At 38.4% G+C, this 24,137-nt stretch overlaps 1 protein-coding gene across 2 annotated transcripts in view; it reads right to left on the reverse strand.

The window, feature by feature from the left end:
- Nucleotides 1-459: 459 nt before the first annotated feature.
- The window catches only part of XPOT (exportin for tRNA), a 48,034-nt gene continuing 24,356 nt past the window's right edge, over nucleotides 460-24,137 (reverse strand). For both annotated transcript variants that reach the window (XM_082738294.1, XM_082738293.1), the window contains exons 13-25: nucleotides 23,974-24,118; nucleotides 23,697-23,816; nucleotides 23,243-23,337; nucleotides 22,597-22,666; nucleotides 20,188-20,426; nucleotides 18,349-18,634; nucleotides 17,058-17,247; nucleotides 12,071-12,187; nucleotides 11,773-11,888; nucleotides 11,041-11,088; nucleotides 7,871-7,942; nucleotides 5,432-5,488; nucleotides 460-1,066 (exon numbers count right to left, since the gene is read on the reverse strand). In XM_082738294.1, coding sequence (XP_082594420.1) covers nucleotides 1,040-1,066; nucleotides 5,432-5,488; nucleotides 7,871-7,942; nucleotides 11,041-11,088; nucleotides 11,773-11,888; nucleotides 12,071-12,187; nucleotides 17,058-17,247; nucleotides 18,349-18,634; nucleotides 20,188-20,426; nucleotides 22,597-22,666; nucleotides 23,243-23,337; nucleotides 23,697-23,816; nucleotides 23,974-24,118 — 1,582 coding nt within the window. In that variant the 3' untranslated portion in view covers nucleotides 460-1,039. The remainder of the gene's footprint in view (nucleotides 1,067-5,431; nucleotides 5,489-7,870; nucleotides 7,943-11,040; nucleotides 11,089-11,772; nucleotides 11,889-12,070; nucleotides 12,188-17,057; nucleotides 17,248-18,348; nucleotides 18,635-20,187; nucleotides 20,427-22,596; nucleotides 22,667-23,242; nucleotides 23,338-23,696; nucleotides 23,817-23,973; nucleotides 24,119-24,137) is intronic.

Consider the following 24,137-nt stretch of genomic DNA (forward strand, 5'->3'; position numbering starts at 1 on the left):
ATCAGTCTTATAATATCCAGGGCTCATTATAACACATACCCTCCCCAATGACTGTAGTAATTTAATTCTGCTGCTCAGTTTATCCCTCCTCTCTTAATTTCCTAATACTACTTACTATTATTTTCCTCTTGCTTTCTTGCAGGGTCATGAATAAAAATGGAGAGAAGTACTTCTGTTAACTAAATGGGCACATACTTATAAGCATCATTAACACATAGGTACAGTGTCCCAAGTAAATCCAATAAAAGAGGGGGAAAATTGGATTTTAAATTCTAGCAATGGATTGAAATAGGCTTTTTAAATAATTTTTAAAATAATCTGAGAGAATTAAGCTCCATGTAACCTTTTGGGAACATAGATAAATCATCTATAAGCTTATATGTGCAATTCTTTAAATGAAAAATCAGAAAGAGATGAAATAAAATTAAAGTACTTATAATAATATCAAAAAAGACTTGGTAGATTTCACTACATAAAATTTATTTTTATTTTTTTATAAAAAGTGTATAACACCGGTACCTACTCTTAAATCAGTTAATTTATGAAACCATTCTCTTCTGTAGAACCAACATTGGCATCAAAATAGTTTAAAGAAATGTAATGGCTATCTACGAAAATTTAGTTTTGGTTTGTTATATTCCCCCCATATTTTGAGACAGCGCACATAAAAGAAAGTTAAAATTTTCAAACATTTTATATTTAGCAATTGAAAAAAAAGTACACTGTTTTCCTGCTATGGTTTTTATAAAGGATTTAACGTTTCAAGTAAAAAAAAAAAGGTACTAGAATAACCGTGCTGTATCTTTTAACAGCATTTTTATATAGAACAAATTTGCACTGGCATGCAAGCAACTTCTCTTGTTGTCACATACCTATATTCAGAGAAAATTACACCCATTTTACAGAGAAATCCCAATACATATACTGCAATAAGCTTAAAGCAATGTTAAAAAGACCAGTGTGAATGGCACACAAAACTGCTTCCTTATAAATCAACTGGAATTCCTGATCATAAAGTAGGCACAGGGAGATCCAGTCCTTAGGGCTTTGCTCTCTGGAAGAATACCTGTAAATAAAATATTAGTACAATTAGTGCTGATGTCAGAAGATGTCACCTTTTACCTGAAGATAGGCTCCAAGTCAGTAAGTGGTAGTCATTCTTTTGTAAAATAAAATCAATATTTAGAACATCTCACATACTGCATAAATCCACACATGGCACAGACCTGTACCCCTGCAGCAAATAACACATTATATGTTAATTAAAAAAAAATCCACACATGGTACAAGAACTTCCTTTTTTGGACAATTTGATCAAATCTCGAGATAACTTATGTTGACATTAGTTGGGAAACTAGTGAAAATATGGTTATTAACGCTGATGCAAGAACTCAAGTGATCAGAGGAAAACATGTTCTTTATACCTTTTGCTGACTGGCACACAGTCACAGCTAATACAGGCCAATTAAATTTTGAGAAAGAAATGAACAAACCAAAGCTAAAGATAGCAGCTGTTATCTTCTAAGGAATTTACTATTTATTTGATTATAAAGATTTTTTTAAAAAATTCATTTGACAGAGATCACAAGTAGGCAGAGAGGCAGGCAAAGAGAGAGGGAGAAACAGGCTCCCCGCTGAGCAGAGAGCCCAATGCGGGGCTTGATCCCAGGACCCTGGGATCATAACTCAAGCTGAAGGCAGAGGCTTTAACCCACTGAGCCACCCAGGTGCCCCTATTTATTTGATTATTAAAAAAATACTTGCAATTCAACATTTGAGAGTATGAATGAATAGGCTAGAGGTTGTGCTGGTGACTGGTTCACTATTACATAATACTTTCCATAGTTAGGTACATGTTTTTTTTTGTTGTTGTTGTTTTTCTTTTTGTTTTCAAATACAGATTTTATTTTTAAGTAATCTCTGCACGCATCGTGAGGCACGAACTCATGATCCTGAGAGTAAGCCAGCCAGGAGCCCACATAGTTAGGTATATGTTAAGTGAGCACTAGAAAGACTACTGTCTGTAAACTCACGAAGGACTGTATTCATCATTGTATCCTTAGCATCTAGCAGATCAGGCATTCATTTAACAAATAATCTGTTGACTAAGAGAAGAGAGGAATGATCACTACATGAGCATAACAAAGCCTCACAAAGAGGCCATGCTTGAGGCAAGCCTAAAGAATGGGTAGAATTCATAAAGGAGGAGGGTTGCTAATAAGGCAGAATTTTTGAAGAACAGCAAGAACAGCAAAGACCATTCCAGCAAGAGAAATCAGAAAGGTGGTTTAAGGGGCGCCTGGGTGGCTCAGTGGTTAAGCCGCTGCCTTCGGCTCAGGTCATGATCTCAGGGTCCTGGGATCGAGTCCCGCATCGGGCTCTCTGCTCAGCAGGGAGCCTGCTTCCCTCTCTCTCTCTCTGCCTGCCTCTCAGTCTACTTGTGATCTCTCTCTGTCAAATAAATAAATAAAATCTTAAAAAAAAAAAAAAGAAAGGCGGTTTAATACCAGAAACAGGAAACAAGTACAACAATAAAAAACCCTGAATGTCAAACTAAGAAACATGAGTTTATTTTTTAATCAACGGTATAGGTTTATGAAGAGTATAAGGCAAATGAATTTTAGAGGACTATTCAGGGTTTTCCAACAGCTCAGCTTGGCTACAAGGGAAGGGATATCCGCACGAGAGAACCCAACTCCACACCAGAGCAGCAGCAGTGGAGACAGAGAGCAAGTTCAGAGTGAGGAGGAGAGAATCGGCAAGATCTAAGGATCGATCACATCTAAAGAGAGTAGGCACAAAAGATGGAACTTCACTTTCCCAAAAACAAGAATAGTGCTATCCTGGAGATAATGTTCCCACTGAAAAAAAAGTTGGGCTTCGGAGGAAGACTTTATAAATGCAGCTGGATGAATTACTATGTTTGGAGCACAAGCCTGCAACACTGTACCTGGATCAGCTGTTACAGATCCCTTTAATAGAACGTTACAATTTTTGTGAGTCCTTTCACCAGCTGGATCAGTTATATAACAGACATCACCTCCACAGGCACTTCGATTTTATAGGGAAATGGCAGTGGGGAGGGTTCCCGATCTTAAACAGTAACTTCTAATCTTCTCACAAACTCCTATCAGTATAAGCTGGCAAACTACTACCAGGGAAAAAATGGACAAGGACAGATGTTACAGAAGCAAAGTTAAGGACAACACACACTTACTTCCTCAGCAAAGGCCCCGACTTAACAATTTTACAGAGTGCCTTAGACAAAAGAACCGGGTGGTTATTCATTAAGTCACCTGCTACCAATATATTTAGCATAGTGTTTTGTCCTCAAATTTGTTGAATGAAAGTAATACAAACAAAAAACAGTTCTTCATCTTGTTACACTGCAATTTTATTTCGAAAACATGAGCTCTTTATTGGCAAGGAAAGTAACTCATACGGTTGTTTGCAGCAGTTAGCATAGTACCTGTTACATAAAAAGCCATCATGGAGTAATGAAGGACTACCTTCTGGGTGAGAGAATATAAATTGTAAATCTGAATTCCTGGAGAGGTTTTATTTTATTTATTTGCTGACTGATTGATTTTATTTATTTATTTGACAGAGAGCACAAGTCGGCAGAGCGGCAGGCAGAGGGAGATGGAGAAGGAGGCTCTCCACTGAGCAGGGAGCCCAATTAGGGGCTTGATCCCAGCATCCTGGGACCATGACCCTCAACCAACTGAGTCACCCAGGCACCCCAACCCAGAGAGTTTTTTTTTTTTTTTTTAAATTCACTCAATTATGGGATGCCTGGGTAGCTCAGTTGGTTAAGCATCCAACTCTTGGTTTTGGCTCAGGTCATGATCTCATGCTCCTTCCCCATGTGCTCTCTCTCAAATAAATATTTAAAATAAAAAATCTGGGGAACCTGGGTGGCTCAGTGGGTTAAAGCCTCTGCCTTTAGCTCAGGTTATGATCCCAGGGTTCTGGGATCAAGCCCTGTGTCGAGCTCTCTGCTCAGTGGGGAGCCTGTTTCTTCCTCTCTCTCTCTCTGCCTGCCTCTTCTCCTACTTGTGATTCTCTGTCAAATAAATAGTCTTTAAAAAAAAATTAAAAAAAATAAAAAATATGTTCAATTTATGAATGTAAAAAAGCCTTGATTGCTCAATCTGAGGATTCTTTCTGTCCGTTTTACAATTCAAAAGTTTCAAAAACAGGATATAACCAAGTAACTCATACTTCTGTTTTTATATTTTTAGTTTCTTTCAACTCAATATGGGCACATGTTCTCTCTCTCTCTTTTTTTTAAAGATTTGATTTATTTATTTGACTGAGATCACAAGTAGGCAGAGAGGCAGGCAGAGAGAGAGGAAGGGAAGCTGAGCAGAGAGTGCGACGCAGGGCTCGATCCCAGGACCCCGGGATCATGACCTGAGCCGAAGGCAGAGGACTTAACCCACTGAGCCAGGCAGGTGCCCTGTCTCTCTCTCTCTCTCTCTCTTTTTAAAAGGATTTTATTTATTCATTTGATAGGCAGGGATCACAAGCAGGCAGGGAAGCAGGCCGAGAGAGAAGAGGAAGCAGGGTCCTCGCTGAGCAGAGAGCCCGACGTAGGGCTTGATCCCAGGACCCTGGGATCATTACCTGAGCCGAAGGCAGAGGCTTTAACCCACTGAGCCACCCAGGCGCCCCCCCCCTTTAAAAGATTTATTTGACACAGAGAGAGAGATCACATGTAAGCAAAGAGGCAGGTAGAGAGAGGGGGGAGGCAGGCTCCCTGCTGAGCAGAGAGCCCAATGCGGAGCTCTATCCCAGGACCCTGGCATCATGACCTGAGCCGAAGGCAGACAGACGCTCAATGACTGAGCCATCCAGGCACCCTACGCACATGTTCTTAAACATTACTTGCTGTTTCAATCCTGTACTTCTTAATTACATTACAAACTGTAAAAGGAAATTGCCTGGCATTTTCATAGTATGTTCAAGCATGTACACAGTATGCTTACCTCACTTTTTATGATCTCTTCTAAGAACTCAGTTGAAAGGGGCTTTATAGAAAACTCTAACGAATAACATTTAAAACTACAGATTTTTTTTTTAAAGATTTTATTTATTTGTTTGACAGAGATCACAAGTAGGCTGAGAGGCAGGCAGAGAGAGAGAGAGAGAAAGGGAAGCAGGCTCCCCGCTGAGCAGAGAGCCTGATGTGGGGCTCGATCCCAGGACCCTGGGATCACGCCCTGAGCTGAAAGCAGAGGCTTAATCCACTGAGCCACCCAGGCACCCCAAAACTACAAATTTTTATAAGCAGGTTTTAGAAGACATCCCCAAATAAGTAATGATTGGTAAGGCCAGAGTATGACACAGTATTATAATACGTATTCTCTCTCCTCTCTAAAATATTACCTGATGGTATGAAGATATGTAAGTTTTTCCAAATACCTACCTTTAAGTAATTTTTAAAAACTTTAGCATCAGGCTGTTGAAGCGCTTGACAAAACTCCTGAGGGGCCGAGATAGGAGAGAAAGAGAATGAATCTAATTGTATTAAATTCACTGTAATTCAAATCCAGTTTTCTTTTTTGAATTGTGTTTAAAAAAAAAAAAAAAAAGATTTTATTTATTTATTTATTTGACACAGAGAGAAAAATCACAAATAGCCAGAAAGGCAGGCAGAGAGAGAAGGGGAAGCGGGCTCTCTGCTGAGCAGAAAGCCAGATGTGGGGCTCGATCCCAGGATCCTGAGATCATGACCTGAGCTGAAGGCAGAGGCTTAACCCACTGAGCCACCCAGGTGTCCCTTAACCACTATTTTTGTATATACAGTACACTAGGATTAACTACATACATAGTGTTGTGCAACACACCTCTAGAATTTTTCACCTTGTAAAACTAAAACTATACCCATTGACCATCAATTCCCCCTCCCCCTGCAAACCTCTGGCCACCACCATTCTACTTTATGTTCCTAAGGGTTGGACTACTTTAGATATTCCATTTAGGTGCAATTACACAATATTTCTCTTTCCGTGACTGGCTTATTTCATTTAGCATAATGTCCTCAATGTTCATTCATGCTGTAGCACATGAGAGCATGCCTTTTAAGGCTGAATAATATTCCATTTTATGTATATACTACATTTTACTTACCCATTCATCTATCAAAAGGCATTTAAGTTGCTTTAAATCTACAGTAGTAGTATGGTAACTTATCAAAGTCAACTAGAACAGCTCCTCACCAAAAAAGGTTCTATGGCATCTTCAAATGTAATACTTATCAGATATAAGTTGCTTTCACTTCTGAGAGCATGGCTCTCCTAAACAAGGTTGACTCATGCCTGAGAAGGAAGAATGGAATAAAAACTACATTGCTCTGACTGTTCTCACCTAGTAAGAGTGGTAACTGAGCAGAGCTTGACCAAAAGAAAAAGAAGTTAAGTCTCTCTAATAGAATTCTGCTAATGGTACTGTCAAAAGGCATATGAAAAAAGGAAAACTGGGGATGCTTATTTTTTATAATCAGATTATTAGAGAGAAATAGAATTTTGCTTTACTTAACAATCTGGTGTATTTCTATTTTTGATGGGCATTAAGATCATTGAGTAATTAGCAATTTATTGCTTTCATTAAAACATTACCTTCCTTATGTAATAAATAATAGCTGAGAAAATTCATTAATACCTTCAAAGACGGTATGTCATGAAATAAGAGATCATAAATTCATTAAAAATGAGTTTTATGATCAATCTTACGCAGGATCTATCCTATTTTTCAATCAAATTTTTCATTATCTTTCATAAAATAGCATAAAAACTCTTTAAAAACACTGTTGGTAAAAACAATTCTTAGAATCTGATGAAGAGACTTGTAATCAAAACTTATACCTCAATTAGATCAATGTGCTGTTGGACAAGTCTAGGTAACTATATGCCAAGAAAATTACTGAATGCCATTAAAAAAATTACTCTGCAATAGTGTAAAAATGTAAGATTGCTTTCCAGATACTTCACAATACAGTTTCAGTTTTAGAAAGTAAGCACTGATAAGCTTCGCATATGTAAAATAAACTACCTAGCACAAATCTTCACAATAGGTTTGTGTATTGTAGTGCCCTTTGGCAATTTGGGGAGCCTACTGGACTCTTTATAGCATGCTTTTTAAAATTTATAATTTACAATATATGGGATTAAAAAAGAAGCTTTGGTTATCAAAATGGTTATTAAAAATTTTTTGATATGTGGGGAATAATATGATTACTGACTGACTTGGATAGCAAGGTCTAGTGGTGTATCTTCAGAACTCCTAATTTCAATATACTGAAGTATAAATAGTATTGTGAGATTCCTAGACCAACTAATGTGACACAAAAACAGCTGTGATTTCTATTGGTGACAAAGTCACAGGCAATGTGAATGCTACTGTGAATTGTGATTTGTCACCTACACAATGGTAGGAAATTAAACTTTTGGTTAAAGGTTAGTAAAAATAAAAATATAATTTTCTCCCATTCAATTTCATGTACCCCCTGAAGTTTGAACTCTGTGATCCTGTAGTGAAACATCAAGCTGAAGGTAAACTTTCTTTAAAAAAAAAAATAAATAAATAAAAATTTTTAAAGGTTTTATTTATCCATTTCACAGAGATAGAGAACACAAGTAGGCAGAGAGGCAGGCACAGAGAGGGGGAAGCAGGCTCCCTGCTGAGAGAGAGCCTGATGCAGGGCTTGATCCCTGAGACTATGACCTGAGCTGAAGGCAGAGGCTCAAACTACTGAGCCACCCAGGCGCCCCGCAGTTTAACTTTCTTGAATCAGTATTTAGGTTGAACTATACAGTCTTATTTCTTTAATTGAATTAAGAGGAATGTCTGCTCTGACAGCTCTTACCTGAATTATTTCTGGAGCTACTTGCAAGGAAGGCAGATATTCTTGTTGAAGATACTGAACACATTCTGGGCCCTGAAAACCAAAAGATCATTATAACTGAATTATCTTGATATTAATGATGCATAAAAAGAAGTTAGAATGATACATGTACATGTCAAAAACAGTATGGTATTGTGATTAAGAATATAGTCTGGGGGTGCCTGGGTGGCTTAGTGGGTTAAGCGTCTGTCTTTGACTTGGGTCATGATCCTGGGATGGAGCCCTCCATTGGGATTCCTGCTCAGAGGGGGCCTGCTTCGCCCTCTCCCTCTGCTGCTCCCCCTGCTTTTGCTGTCAAATAAATAAATCTTATAAAAGAAGAATACAGTCTGGAGTCAGACTGCTTTGATTTGAGGCTTGACTCTGCAAAATTTCTGGTAACTTGAGGTTACTTAATCTGAGTCTCAGTTTCTCCATCCGAAAAATGGAGTTATTGTGAGGGGTGTATGAGTTAAGAAATATAAAGCTTTTAGAATAGTGCTTAGCATTCACTGCATGTTAACGTTATTTAGTATTATATCTATATTCTTTTTTTTTTTTTTTTGCGCTGCATTTCACTGCAAAATGCAAGTTATTTCCCCACCCTTGTCCCTTTCTCTCTTTATTAAAGTAAGCCCTACAGCCACTGTGGGGCTTGAACTCACAACCCCAAGATCAAGAGTTGCATGTTCTACCGACTGAGCCAGCCAGGTGCCTTTCATCTTTTTCTCCAGTGTACTCTCCTATATTTAGTGCCCATGCATTGCCCATCACCTCATATAACCCCACTGTTCTCACTTAAAAATTAAGTGTTGTTGTTTTTTTTAAAATCAGGAAAAGTAAATGTGTGCCTCAAGAGAAAATCAGTCAAATGAATAAATGAGAAAATAGAACCAAGGGAGACATTTTTAAATAGAATATTCTGTTTGATTCACTTCTGTGTGTCTAAATTAGAGCTTCCAAAAACTAGACAAATATTTTGGAATTACAAATACCATTCTCACTGTTTCTATTCATTTTTCATCCTCCTTGATTTTCCTTATTTATCTATTTATTTATTTATTTATTTTTAAAAAGATTTTATTTTTATTTATTTGACAGAGAGAGATCACAAGTAGGCAGAGAGACAGGCAGAGAGAGAGGAGGAAGCAGGCTCCCTGCTGAGCAGAGAGCCCGATGCGGGACTCGATCCCAGGACCCTGAGATCATGACCTGAGCCGAAGGCAGCGGCTTAACCCACTGAGCCACCCAGGCGCCCCCATTTTCCTTTTTTAAAGGATTTTATTTTTAAATAATCTCTACACCCAACATGGAGCTCAAACTCACAATCTCATGATGAAGAGCTACATGCTTCACCAACTAAGCCAGCCAGGTGCCCCCCTCGACATTCTATTATGACTCTTATGACTCTTTTCTCTTAACATTCATACCTCTGGTTACACTTTTAGCTTTCTCTTAACTCTTGCTTTAGCCAGGGTTTTTCTATTCTGGTCTTAAACAGTCTCATTCGTTCCTACCACTTTGCACTGACTATACACTGTGGACTCCAAAATCAGTATTTAGTTCTAACTGCCTCAGACCCATATTCCAAACTGCTCTCTGAATCTGCTTCAAGCTATCCTCAATTATAACCCTAGTGCCCACTGACTTCCCAACTTTTCATATATGACACAAGGCTTTTTACCACCTAGTCCTATTTTACTTTTTAGCTATGACTTTTACCTCCCTATTTTAGCTAAACAGGTAATTCTATTATTTTCTATCAAATCTACAAGGCAACGTCTACACTGTCTTCATATACCTCCTTAACTTTGTTCAGAATGACAGCTCCTCCTCCTGTCAGTCCAATGAATCCTAAAGCCTATCAAAAAATGAAACCAAGGGACGCCTGGGTGGCTCAGCTGGTTAAGCCGCTGCCTTCGGTCCAGGTCATGATCCCAGGGTCCTAGGATCGAGTCCCACATCAGGCTCCTTGCTCAGCAGGGAGCCTGGTTCTCTCTCTGCCTGCTTGTGTGCTCTCTCTGACAAATAAATAAAATCTTTAAAAAAAAAAAAAACCCAACAACGAACAAGACTACTTCTATCCTATGGCTTTCTCATACTGCCATCAGAGCCAAATTACTTGCTCATCTTTAGTTTCACAATATTACATTTAATATAGATGTATTAATTTATTTCTATTCAGGTACTTAACCCACTGAGTTATTTACACATTGTGTCCCCTGATTCTAAGTCCTAAAAATATTGGGGGACTTTTAAACTTAATTCATCTTTATGTAGCTCCCCTGTTACACCTGCCCTGCACCCAATCCCCACATATTCTTCACCCTAGCATACAGCAGGCCTAGAGAAATTACTGCAGAAATGAAAACCCTCCAAATCTTTATCAGAATCAAAACCTCAAGTTCAAATGAGGGAGTGGACTGCGTGGAGACTGATGAATACTTTTTTGAGGGGTTGGAGGAAGCTGCTCTGTGGGAATGCCAGTCCTTTGTTGGCATCCTGGCTTTGAGAAGGTTGGAGTCAAGAACTATTCTTTTTAAAATAAGTATCTGATTTTTATTTTTAAAATTTTATTATTTTTTTAAGTAGCCTCCATGCCCAACAGGAGACTCAAACTCACAATCCTGAAATCAGGAGCTGCATGCTCCACTAAGGGAGCCAGCCGGGCACCTCAGTACCTGATTTTTAAATGTTCACAATCTATTCACGTTACTAAAATATATTGTACCAGGTAAACAAGTCACCAATTGGATTTAGCCAGAATCACTTAAAATTTTACAAACAATTAGACTGACAAGAAGAACAAAACATTCTGAAGTAGTGAAGAACTCTAACCATTTATAGTACTTAAGAATTTGGAGAAATCTGGCTGTGAAAAGCCAACTAAGTCATGAAACGTGGATCTTTCTATAATTTTTTCACATTATTTGTCAAACCAAAACAAACATATATTTTAAACTTCTTGTTATCTAAAACATAAAGGACAGTAACAGATACCGTTACTTTCATTCAACCTCTTCCTCACCTTCAAAAAAGAACTAAATCAACTTTTACAAAAGATACAGTAACAAGACAAGTCAAACACAATTAAAACCATAACAAATCTCCATGTATGATGAAAACAAAGGGGCACACAATGCAAGGCTTACCCGTTTGAGATGAATTGTTTTCAATGTCACTGCACACTCAGATAAAGCCTATGAAAAACAAGTGTGAGTATTTTAATACACTTCATTTTCGGTTACTGATCTCACTTGTCTCTTTATTTCCCTGGCCACTGCTCATTAACAATTACTCCCAAACAAGGGACAGAGGAAGGAAAGTGACAGGCATATGGAATAAGTGGGTTGGATAGAAAAAGGAATAAAATTTAAAAATGCTGTCTTAATGCACAGTGTATCAAATTATAAAATCTAGGTTTTACTAGGTTTTGGGGAAATGAAGAATGGATTCTGCCTGACATCAGTATTCTGAAAATGAGATCTAGGGAAACTACTTTCCAAGCAAAAGAAAGTTACTCTTAATGGTTAGGAAAAAACCATTGTGCACAAGGTTCAGAATGAAAGTAGTAGAAAACTAATAACTCAATCAAGTTTTAGTAAGTGCTTACATCATGTACACTTTCAAGGTTCTAGAAAAAGAGGAGATGGAGGCTGTTAAAGTTGAAGGAGCTGGATTTTACATATGAAACTTAAGTATCAGGATTCAGTAAGAATATACAAAAGGTTGAGAAAATATCAACCTTTTAAAAATGAATCCTAATTTGAAATTAATTAAAAATAATGGCAATGAGACTAATATAGTCAGCCTGGCATTAAAGAAATTGTGAGTTAGAATACACAAGATGTACACAAGGTAAACAAAGATTCCTAGGTGCTTACCAACACTGTTTGTGCATCTGCCAGGTCAAAGGTTTGTTTTAAAGGTGCTAGGAAACATGCGGGGACAATGTGCTTATAAACAAAATCAGCAAATCCCACTGGTCCATCTTTACCTCCTGTCAAGAGAATTCAAATTTTCATCTTGTATAAAAAGAAAGTCAATTAGTTATCACTGGGCACAGTTAACTCCCAGCTCCTGTCTATGTTAGAGCCAGGGTTCCATTTCATCTCTAAGGGTCTTAAGAAACAGGTTGTGGAATGAAGTTTTTTGTTTTTTTATTTTTTTAAATTCTCTTACCCCAGAGTTCTACCAACTTGGAGAGGATGATAAAACATGTTTTCTGTGCAATTGGATCTGGATATTCAACTGCTCCTTGGATAACAGTCACCAGCACTCGTTCTACATTTTCTGCACCTGAAGAGAAATAAAAATTTGAGTTTAATCTTAAAATTTATTTGAGAGAGAAAGAGAGCACGAGTGAGGTTAGAGGAAGAATCTTCCAGTAGACTCCCCACTGAGCAGGGAACCTGACATGGGGATCCATCCCACAATCCTGACATCATGACCTGAGCTGAAACCAAGAGTCCGACACTTGATGGACTGACTGAGATACCCAGGCGCCCTAAGTTTAATTTTAAAAAGAACCTAGAAAGGCAACCTGAAGCACTCTGTTGTTTCTTTTCTTGTAAAAGATTTTATTTATTTATTTGAGAGAGAGAGAGAGAGAGAGAGAGAGATGGAGCAGGGGCAGAGCAGAGACAGAAGCAGACTCCCTTCTGAGCAGGGAGCCCAAAAGGGGGCTCAACCCCGGGACTCTAGGATCATAGAAGATTAACTGACTGAGCCACCTGTGCAGCCCCCATTGTTTCTTTTAATTTTTATTTTTGGGTAATTTAATTAGCTTTTATTTTTATTTTTAAAGTTTTAAATTTTTTAAATTTACATTTTAGGTGATTAACACAGTGCAATACTGGTTTCTGGAGTAGAATACAGTGATTCATCAACACACATACATACATACAACACTGAGTGCTCATAATACCTTCCTTAATACCCATCTCCCATGTAACCCATCCCCTACCCACCTCCCTCCATCAACCTTGTTTATAATCTATAGTTGAGTCTCTTATAGCTTGTTTTGCTCTCTCCTTTCTTTTCCCCATTCCCGTATGTTCATATTTTCTTTCTTAAATTCCACCAGAGTAAGATCATACAGTATTTGTCTTTTTCTGACTTACTTCACTTGGCTTAACACACTCTAGTTCCCACCCATGTCGCTGCAAAGAGCAAGATTTCATTTTTTGATAGCTAATATTCCATTGTATTTATCTGCCACATCTTTATCCCTTCATCAGTCCATGGACATTTGGGTGCTTTCCATAGTTTGGCTACTGTTAATAATGATGCTATAAACATCCAGGTGCACGTATCCCTTCAAATCTGTATTTCTGTATCCTCTGGGTAAATACCTAGTAGTGCAACTGTTGGGTCATAGGGTAGTTCTATTTTTAACTTGTTGAGGAACTTCCATACTCTTCTCCAGAATGGCTGCACGTTAACATTCCCACTAATAGTGCAAGAGTGTTTCCTTTTCTCCACATCCTTGCCAACATCTATTATATCTTGGGTTAATTTTAGTCATCCTGACAGGTTTGAGATGGTATCTCATCTGGTTTTGATTTGCATTTCCCTGATGATGAGAGATGTTGGGCAGCTTTTCATGTGTCTCTAAGCCATCTTGATGTCATTTTTAGAACAGTGTCTCCTCATGTCTTCTGCCCACGTCTTAACTGGGTTATTTGTTCTGGGTATTGAGCTTGGTAACTTCTTTTTTTTTTTTTTTTTTTTTAAAGATTTTATTTATTTATTTGACAGACAGAAATCACAAGCAGGCAGAGGCAGGCAGAGAGAGGAGGAAGCAGGCTCCCTGCTGAGCAGAGAGCCCGATGTGGGGCTCGATCCCAGAACTCTGGGATCATGACCTGAGCTGAAGGCAGAGGCTTAACCCACTGAGCCACCCAGGTGCCCCTGAACTTGGTAACTTCTTTATAGATTTTGAATACTATCCCTTTATCCAATAAAACATTTGCTAATATCTTCTACTCTGTCAGTTGTCTTTTGGTTTTGTCGACTATTTCCTTTTGCTGTGCAGAAGCTTTTTATCTTGATGAAGATCCTTTTGTTTCCTTGCCTGTGAGGATGTGTCTTGTAAGGAGTGGCTATGGCTGAGGTTAAAGAGGTTTCCGCCTTTGTTCTCCTCTAGGATTTTGATGGTTTCCCATCTCCTATTTGGGTCTTTTATCCATTTTGAATTTATTTGTGTGTATGATGTAGGAAAGTGGTCCAGTTTCCTTCTTCTGCATGTGGCCGTCTGGTTTTCCCAACACCGTTTGTTGGAGAGACTGTCCTTTTTCCATTGGATATTCTTTTCTGCTTTGCCAAAGATCAGCTGACCATACAGTTATGGGTTCATTTCTGGAGTTTCTATTCTGTTCCATTGATCTAGATGCCTGTTTTCATGCTAGTACTATACTATCTTGATGACTGCAGTTTTGTAATATAGCTTAAAATCTGGAATCCTGATACCTCCATCCAGGTTTTTCTTTTTCAGAATTGCTTTGGCTATTCAAGGTATTTTGTGGTTCCTTATAGATTTTAGGATTGTTTTTTCTAACTCTGTAGAAAATACTGGTGGTATTTTGATGGAGATTGCATTAAATGTGTAGACTGCTTTGAGCAATATAGACATTTTAACAGTGTTTGTCTTTCAATTCATGAGCATGGGATGTGAGGGCGATCTGGCTGCGACATCTGTCACCCCATTGATCGCCAGGGTTGATTCGGCTGATCTGGCTGGCTAGGCGGGTGTCCCCTTCCTCCCTCACCGCTCCATGTGCGTCCCTCCCGAAGCTGCGCGCTCGGTCGAAGAGGACGACCTTCCCCGATAGAGGAGAGGACCGTTCTTCGGTCAAGGGTATACGAGTAGCTGCGCTCCCCTGCTAGAACCTCCAAACAAGCTCTCAATTCATGAGCATGGAATGCTTTTCCATTTCTTTGTGTCCTCTTCAATTTCTTTCATAAGTGTTTTATAGTTTTCAGAGTATAGATCTTTTACTTTAGTTAGATTTATTCCTAGGTATCCTATGGTTTTTGAGGCAATTGCAAATGGGATTGACTCCTTGATTTCTTTTTCTGCTGCTTTGTATTGGCGTATAGAAATGCAACAGATTTCTACACATTGGTTTTATATCCTGTGACTTTGCTGAATTCCTGTATAAATTCCAGTAATTATTTGGTGGAGTCTTTTGGGTTTTCTACACAGAGTATCATGTTGTCTGCAAATAGTGTAAATTTGACTTCTTCCTTGCCAATCTGCATGCCTTTTATTTATTTATTTTTTTCGTCATATGATTGCTGAGGCTAAGACTTCCAGGACTATGCTAAATGTGGGGAGAGTGGATATCCCTGTCTTGTTCCTGACCATGGGGGAAAGGCTCTGTTTTTCACTACCAAGGATGATATTAGCTGTGGATCTTTCATATATGGCCTTATGATGTTGAGGTATGTTACCTTTATCCCTACTTTGTTGAAGGTTTTGTTTTGTTTTTAAAGATTTTATTTATTCAGGGCACCTGGGTGGCTCAGCTGTTAAGCGACTGACTTTGGCTTGGGTCATGATTCTGGAGTCCCAGGTCCCACAATAGGCTCCCAGCTCCACATGGAATCTGCTTCTCCCTCTGATCTTCTCCCCCTCTCAGGCTGTCTCTCAGTGTCTCTCAAAATAAAATAAATAAAACTCCTTAAAAAAAAAAAAAAAAAAAAGAGGGACGCCTGGGTGGCTCAGTTGGTTAAGCAGCTGCCTTTGGCTCAGGTCATGATCCCAGCGTCCTGGGATCGAGTCCCACATCGGGCTCCTTGCTCGGCAGAGAGCCCGCTTCTCCCTCTGCCTCTGCTGCCACTCTGCCTGTGCTCTCTCTGACAAATAAATAAAATCTTTAAAAAAAAAAAAGATTTTATTTATTTATTTGAGAGTGTACAAGCAGGGGGAGAGACAGAGGGAGAAGCAGATTCCTGCTGAGCTGGGAACCTAACATGGGGCTTGATCCCAAGACCCACAGATCATGACCCAAGCTAAAGGCAGATGCCCAACCATCTGAGCCAGCCAGGTGCCCCTTGCTGAGGATTTTTATCAGGAAAAGATGCTGTATTTTGTCAAATGCTTTCTCTGCATCTATTGACAGGATCATATAGTTCCTATCCTTTCTTTTATTAATATCATGTATCACACTGATTGACTTACAAATATTGAAACACCCCTGCAGCCTAGGAAGAAATCCTACTTAATCATGGTGAATAATTCTTTAAATATACTATTGGATTCAATTTACTAGTATTTTATTGAGAACTTCTGCATCCAAGTTCATCAGGGATACTGGCTCTATAATTCTCCTTTTCAGTGGGGTCTTTGGTTTTGGAATCAAGGTAATGCTGGGTTTGTAAAAGTTCTCACTTCATATAGTGTAAGAAGACAAAACCATTTACAGAAGATAAGATCCCTCAGTTTTTACTAATCTGGATCTTAAATTTTAAGCATAAAACACTGAAAAGTAACTAGTCCCTTGTTATATTGCCCTCTGGATTTCTTACATAGCAAAATTCTCTATGTTGCTCAAAACAGTCCCATTTATTTTGCAATTAGCAACAATCACACCTTGTATAAACCTCATTGGCTACAATACTGCCACTGCACAGAGCTAGTCCCATTTACTTTTAATTTCAAAATAGCAAACTGGCCAGTAAGATTCAACTGTCAGGTCAATGCTCACAAGCTGCCACCATACTATTTTTACCACCAAGGAATCAATTAAAGAATACTGCCCTATGGGTACCTGGGTGGCTCAGTTGGTTAAAGCCTCTGCCTTCCACTCAGGTCATGGTCTCAGGGTCCTGGGATCAAACCCTGCATTGGGCTCTCTGCTCAGCAGGGGACCTGCTTCCAACTCACTCTCTGCCTGCCTCACTGCCTACTTGTGATCTCTGTCAAATAAATAAATGAACTCTTAAAAAAAAAAAAAAGAATACTGCCCTAGGAAAAAGGGAACTGAATACAAAATATTTTTAAGGTCCTCTACACGAAATTGATTCCTACCTTGATAATAATGAACTGTCACCCCAGGGTCAAACACACAACCACTTTAAAGTTTGATTTTTACTTCAACTAGCTCTTGCTCATACTGATGTACAACAGCAACAAGGCTTCAAGCAGATAATCTCAGCGTCCCACCTTGATTTGCTATGACTTCGCTCATTCCACTGCCTGTGACTGTTTGCAGGAAAGCAAAGTAACTCCTTCGCAACATTTGCTTCTCTAAAGCAGCAGACTGGTCATTTTCTTCTGCTGGTCGGAGCAATACCTCAAAAATTGCATGAAGTAGAGGCATAAACATTTGCTGTAAAAATGGAGATACCTGTATCTGAAGATAAAAACAAAAATTAATATTCAGAAATGTGAAAAATATTAATATAAAACTTAGAAAAACACATTTTACAAAAAGCCTTTACAAAAAGCAGAGTTTCTATTTAGGATATGTATTTACATAATTCTGTTGGCAAATATCAGTACTAGGACAAAAATCTGTTATTTAAATCTTCAAAACTGTTAGCTCAACTCATTTCCTACAGTTAAAGAATCAGGTTAAAATAATAAGGATTCAGAGGCGCCTGGGTGGCTCAGTCATTAAGCATCTGCCTTTGGCTCAGGTCCTGACCCTAGGGTCCTGGGATGGAGCACCTCATGAGGTTCCCTGCTTAGCAGGAAGCCTGCTTCTCCCTCTCCCCGCCTTGTGTTTGCTTTCTCGCTATCTCTCTGTAAAATAAATAAAATCTAAAAACAAAACCCCCCCCCAAAACAAGGATTCAGATATATTTCACAACTGAATACTGCCACGTATTATCAAGAAATGAATTCTATTGCTAAATTACATGCAGAATTTTTAAGACTGGGCTCTCAAAGCTTTATGTGCCTTGATGCAAATTGCTTAACTTCTGTGTCTCAGTTTCTTCATCTATAAAATACAATGGTTCTCTCTAGGGCTATTAGGAGGATCAAATGAATTAATATACCAAAAAAAAGGCTTAGAACGGACTTTGAACAGAAAGCACTACAAGTTAGCCATTTTTATTTGCCAGCTTATACTTGGTTTACATTTCCTTGTACAATAAAACTGACTTTAGCACAATGAATTAACTTCAAACTTCTGCTTGGGCACCCAAGGTGCAAGTTTTTATTTACCTCTAGACATTTTAGTACTCAATGGCATTTTCATTTGCTTTTCTAAAACAGCAGACTGTTTCTTCAGAACAGAGCAGATAAGGTTTATTTTTATTGAAACATCCATTAAGCATGGCCTATGTGTCAGGTAGTGTGTGAGTCACTGGAGATGACAACAATATTTATGGTCTATGCCCTCAAGTGACTTCTATTAAAAAACAAAACAAAACAAAATGTATCTAAAGATCAATATATCTAATTTGTAAGTCAGGAGATTCTCTGAGCTCTAAAAGGTCTGTGGTACCTTAAATTTGGCTGTAATCTGGTTGATAAGAGGAATGAACTCCTGGAGGTCTTTTGCTTCACAATCTTTGAGCATGTGTTCTGAGGCAGACGGGATGAACGGAAGAACTTCTTCCTCTAGGCAAATAATCATGCGATGAAGGAAAGTACGAACTCCACTTCTGAGAATATCCTTTTGCAGGGGACAACTGAGAGCTGGCAAGAATGTCTGTAAACAGTCCAGATAAACTTCGGAACAGCCACACTGTTTCACAGTCTGCTTGTTGCTGAAAGCTTTGCTGGTTCGGCTACACAAGCAAAATCAAGCAACTAGTATTAACTTTTGCTTTAATAAAAGTTTTATGGAGTAATGAAAAATAATGCACAGCTAATTACACATTTGACAAAACTAAGAGGCCAATTATTTACATTCTATGTCATAACTGCTTCCATCTTTAACTAATATGGCTATTTGTACTATTATTGCTTCCAGTTGCCATTCCAGAAAGGGTTCAAATTAAATGAATGAGAGGTAATTGATATAAGCCTTCTAATGAGAACCCACCTAAAATGTTTTACTAAAATCCTACTGATAAAGTACGTAGAAAAAAAGAAAAAAAAAATCCACCGCTATGACTAGGCTGTCCTAGACAATCTACAAACTCCTGATTTAAATTTAGCAAACAATCTTTAGAATCAAGTTATTTATAAAACGTAACATTAGCTTTTGCACTGAAGTACTCTGTAGAACAATTTCTCTGTGCAGCTTCTAAATAGCAATCACTGCAACTTTCATACTGTTATTGTTTGCCAATAAAATATATGGGCCAAGAGAAAGAAGAGGTAGCTTGGGTAGTCTTCAAGACAAAATGAGAGAGCTAAAAAGAAGCTTCAACATTATCAGTACCGGGGCGCCTGGGTAGCTCAGTGGGTTAAAGCCTCTGCTTTCGGCTCAGGTCATGATCCGAGGGTCCTGGGATCAAGCCCTGCATCAGGCTCTCTGCTTGGCAGGGAGCCTGCTTCCCTTCTTCTCTCTCTGTCTCTCTGCCTACTTGTGATCTCTGTCTGTCAAATAAATAAATAAAACATCTTAAAAAAAAAAAAAAAAAGATTATCAGTACCAGGACTGATCTAAGATGTCCCAGTATGTCACTGTTCTATAAATTCGTTAGCCAGGGACACCTGAGCGGCTCAGTCAGTTAAGCATCTGTCTGCCTTTGGCTCAGGTCATGATCCCAGGGTCCTGGGATTGAGCTCTACATCGGGGTCCTTGCTCAGCAGACAGCCTGCTTCTCCCTCTGCCTGCCGCTCCCCGCTGCTTGTGCTCTCTGACAAATATTCTTTTGGAAAAACAAAAACAAAAAACTCTTCGGCTAATCCCCTCAAACACATGAACAGTTTATTCTAAAGAAGTCAGAGGAGTGGGCACCTGGGTGGCTCAGTGGGTTAAGCTGCTGCCTTCGGCTCAGGTCATGATCTCAGGGTCCTGGGATCGAGTCCCGCATCGGGCTCTCTGCTCGGCAGGGAGCCTGCTTCCCCCTCTCTCTCTCTCTGCCTGCCTACTTGTGATCTCTTTCTGTCAAATAAATAAATAAAATCTTAAAAAAAAAAAAAAAGAAGTCAGAGGAGTTAACGCTTTAGACAGTTGTCAAACCAGAAATGCAGAATGTTATGTGATCTATTCCCTTCTTCAGCTAAATCTTCTAATTCACTGGGTTTAGAGAAGGAAGGTTTGGGTAATTCTCTCCACAATTCAGTCTTTGAAATATGGGTGTGTATGCCCAATTCTAACAGATCCATATAAATGGTTCTTTGTGTGTACAGACACCCAATTTACAATTTTAATTATAATCACACTCACCTGGCAAATCCAACAGCATGGTTCAGACAGTCTGCTAGTGATGCCTGTCTTTCTTCATCTTGTGCCAGCATCAATTTTTCTAACAGAATTTTAAACTTCTCCATCAATGGGGTCAACAGATTTCTCATTAAGGCTTGTTTCCGTTCAGCTGGATATTCACTATTAACAATCAGCACTCCAGCTGTCTCATAAATAAACAGTTGATCATCGCTGCTCAACAAAGACTGGTAACCATTCTCCTAGAAAGAAATTCAGTCCTATTGCTGTTTATCATTGTTCATTCAGTTCCTCTCATTTAAGCACATTAAGTCCCTCTATCAAAGCAGCCAAAGCATTAAGCACTAGGACTATTACTGCTGTAGCAGTTGAGAAAACAAAGATAAAGGAGCTATATAAGGTAGTTAAAACATTTATACTTAAAACCCTATTAAGCAGACAACACCCGGTAAACACAATTTGAATGAAGTTTTTTTATATACTAAAAAGATTACAGGTATAGTACAAGCCCTTGTTTATATGATTGGTATAAAAAACATGAAAAACTTCTAATATTGATAAGATAATATGGCTAACAGGAATTTTTTTTTTTTTTTAAAGATTTTATTTATTTATTTGACAGAGAGAGATTACAAGTAGTCAGAGAGGCAGGCAGAGAGAGAGAGGAGGAAGCAGGCTCCCTGCCAAGCAGAGAGCCCGATGCGGGACTCGATCCCAGGACCCTGAGATCATGACCTGAGCCGAAGGCAGCGGCTTAACCCACTGAGCCACCCAGGCGCCCCTAACAGGAATTTTTTTTAAAGTAGGCTCCATGCATATCATGGAGCCCAACACAGGGCTTGAACTCACAACCCTGTGATCAAGATCTGAGCTGACATCAAGAGTCAGATGCTTAAAGGACTGAGCCACCCAGGTGCCTGAGGACTTTCTGAATGCCTAAGTCTTACAAGTCAGTGTGAACTGCCATGGAAAATAGGCATTAATCAAATGAAGTACTTTAATATATAGGGTTTTATAATATGCAAAGATAATTTAACCATATAATTCATTAGTAATCTTTCATTCAGTCTAATTATGTAATCACTATATCCTAAATACTGATATTTACTTAAAAGAATAAAAGTTTCTTTCTTTCTTTTTTTTTTTTTTTTAAGATTTTACTTATTTGACAGAAAGAGACACAGCGAGAGAGGGAACAAAAGCAGGGGGAGTGGGAGAGGGAGAAGCCGGCTTCCAGCCAAGCAGGGAGCCCAATGTGGGTGGGGCTCGAACCCAGGACCCCTGGGATCATGAGCTGAGCTGAAGGCAGACGCTGAATGACTGAGCCACGCAAACACCCCAAATAAAAGTATTTTTATGTTTAACATTTTTCAAGTGGCTACTCCAATAGAAACTTTTATCAAAATGAAAAAAAAAGTCAATGTCAGTATACAAAAACATGTAGAAGTCAAAACATAGTTACAAAGTAGCTCAACTTAAATATTTCTTGTGAAATGAAAACCAAAATATCGACCAGCTTTTAAATTTTACCCAAAGCCTTAAGCTACCCCCCAAAACTCAATAGAATGCATTCAATTAGCATGCTAATCACTAAGCCTGGCAGTCACTTAGAATGGCTAATATGATCTTATACTAGGTAGGAAATAATTTAGAAATTGAATTTTTCCTTCTCCATAAAATACTTCAACATTTAACAGAGGGCAGACCTTATCTCACTCAGACAAATTTATCAGAAGGCTCCTTTCCATTTTTATTCTTTCTTTTTTAAAGGTTTATTTATTTATTGGCAGGGGGAACAGAGGGAGAGGGAGAGAGAAACTCAAGCAAACTCTGTGCTGAGTGAAAAAACCAACTGGTGGTGGGGCGGGGGGGGAGGGCTTTAATCCATAAACCTGAGATCATGACCCAAGCAAAAACTAAGTGTTGGGGGCACCTGGGTGGCTCAGTGGGTTAAGCCTCTGCCTTCAGTTCAGGTCATGATCTCAGGGTCCTGGGATCGAGCCTGCATCGGGCTCTCTGCTCAGCGTGGAGCCTGCTTCCCTCCCCTCTCTCTGCCTGCCTCGTTGCCTACCCGAGATCTCTATCAAATAAATAAATAAAATCTTAAAAAAGAAAAACCAAGAAACACCAAGTGTTGGATGCTTAACTGACTGTGCCACCCAGGCACCCCTCCATTTTTATTAATTCTATTACTATGCTTTGTTTGCTAATATCAACAGAATCTTGGTAAAGAGAACTAATTAATCCCTCAACTGTGATGAGGGAACTAAAAGAACTAACACAATCCCTCATCTTTGCCATCACCCCCCATTAAGAAAACTGTTTATAAGGCATTAGCATTAAAGGCTAAAGGCATGTGTGGCATCAATGATACTTAGGGAAAATCTGTAATTTGGAAAGATAGGTACTTACAGGTGGAGAAAGCTCTAGTAAATCTTGTATTCTATTCAGAATATCCTCAATGAAAGGATTCATTTGTTTACTGAATAAAGGCAAAAAAGGAAAATCACAATTACATAAACCAGTGTGCTCAAAATACCAAATTTCCTTTTAAAGAGGATGGAACTAAAAAAAAAATGTTCAATTCTAAGCTAGTCAGATGTAATCATTAAAACAAGTTAGGATTTTTAAGAATTATAACCTTATAAGTCTAAGAACAAGTAGTTTTCATACCAAGAAAATGGTACTAGTAAAAAATACCACAAAACAGAAAGATCAAAAAATTTATTTCTAAGAAATATGTTCTTTAGGACTTCAAATAAACCAGAGAGTAATCCACAGCAATAAAACTGTTAGTTAAATAAATAACTAATGTCATTAATGATGACAGGTGTTATATATGAAAGTATGCAAACAAATCATTTCACAGTGATGAACATGGCTAATGAAAAGTAAAAGAAGTCGTGACATTAGGATACCAAGAAAGTAAACCTGACTGAAAAAACAAAACAAAACAAAAAACCAAATCTATCACAGGCTTTTAGAAAATAACATATAGGTCTTATTTAACAATCTTAAAAACAAAAAGTAAACATAACAGCTGACGTTTAGTACTTACTTCAGAGATTTGACAAATCTGGAAAACAGGTAAGCAGTTCTGCTCCGTACTTTTGCACTAGAATGCCGCAGACCCCTATGATCTAAGAAAGCCATCTAAAGAAAGAGAGATACTTTTACTTAAAATTTTTATTGGTATTGTCACAATATATTTTTGTTCACATCAAATTTTACTTCTTAGCTCCTGGAAGACAGGAACCAGGTATATATAGCACATAATCCCTGAGGACACCAAGAAGCCCTTGAGGACTTGTTTTAGATGACTTATTAAGCCAGAAACTGTCCATTTTAAAGAAATAGAGGCTGGTTTCAGTATATTCAAGAAGTTTCTCAGAGCTTTTGGCTCTGGGAAAGGTTATAAAGATAGAATCCTATCTGCTCATTAACTGAAATAAATCGAAAAACAAAAAACAAAAAACAAAAAACCCAGAAACGGAGAATAAATGTATACTTACTAATACACATGGAATGTGTTGAGGTTCAACTGTAAAAAACTTTTCATATCTAACAACAGTTTCGAAGAACTCCAATGTCACAGATGTATGCTGATAGGAACTAACTCCTGATGTTACCAACTGGGCAAGAAAAAGTTAAGAAATCTGTTCTTATTCAGTGTAACATCAAAATGCCCCAGTATTAACAGATGCTAAATTAAAGAACTCCCACTAGCTTATAGCGAAAACAGAAAACAGAAAATATTTATTCAAAATAAATTATCTGTAGTATACTTACAGTTCGCATCATATCCTGCAAAGCACTAGCTTTTGAAACATCACCTGAGAAGTGAGCACCATGAGACACTGGAAGAGCTTCTGCCAGCATATACAGCAATCTTATTGCTACTTCAACTTCCATAAAACGTGTCGTCTGCCAATTCCTACCATAAGAGAGTATAT

Source organism: Mustela nivalis (assembly GCF_964662115.1).
Source record: "Mustela nivalis genome assembly, chromosome: 7".
NCBI classification, from domain to species: domain Eukaryota; kingdom Metazoa; phylum Chordata; class Mammalia; order Carnivora; family Mustelidae; genus Mustela; species Mustela nivalis.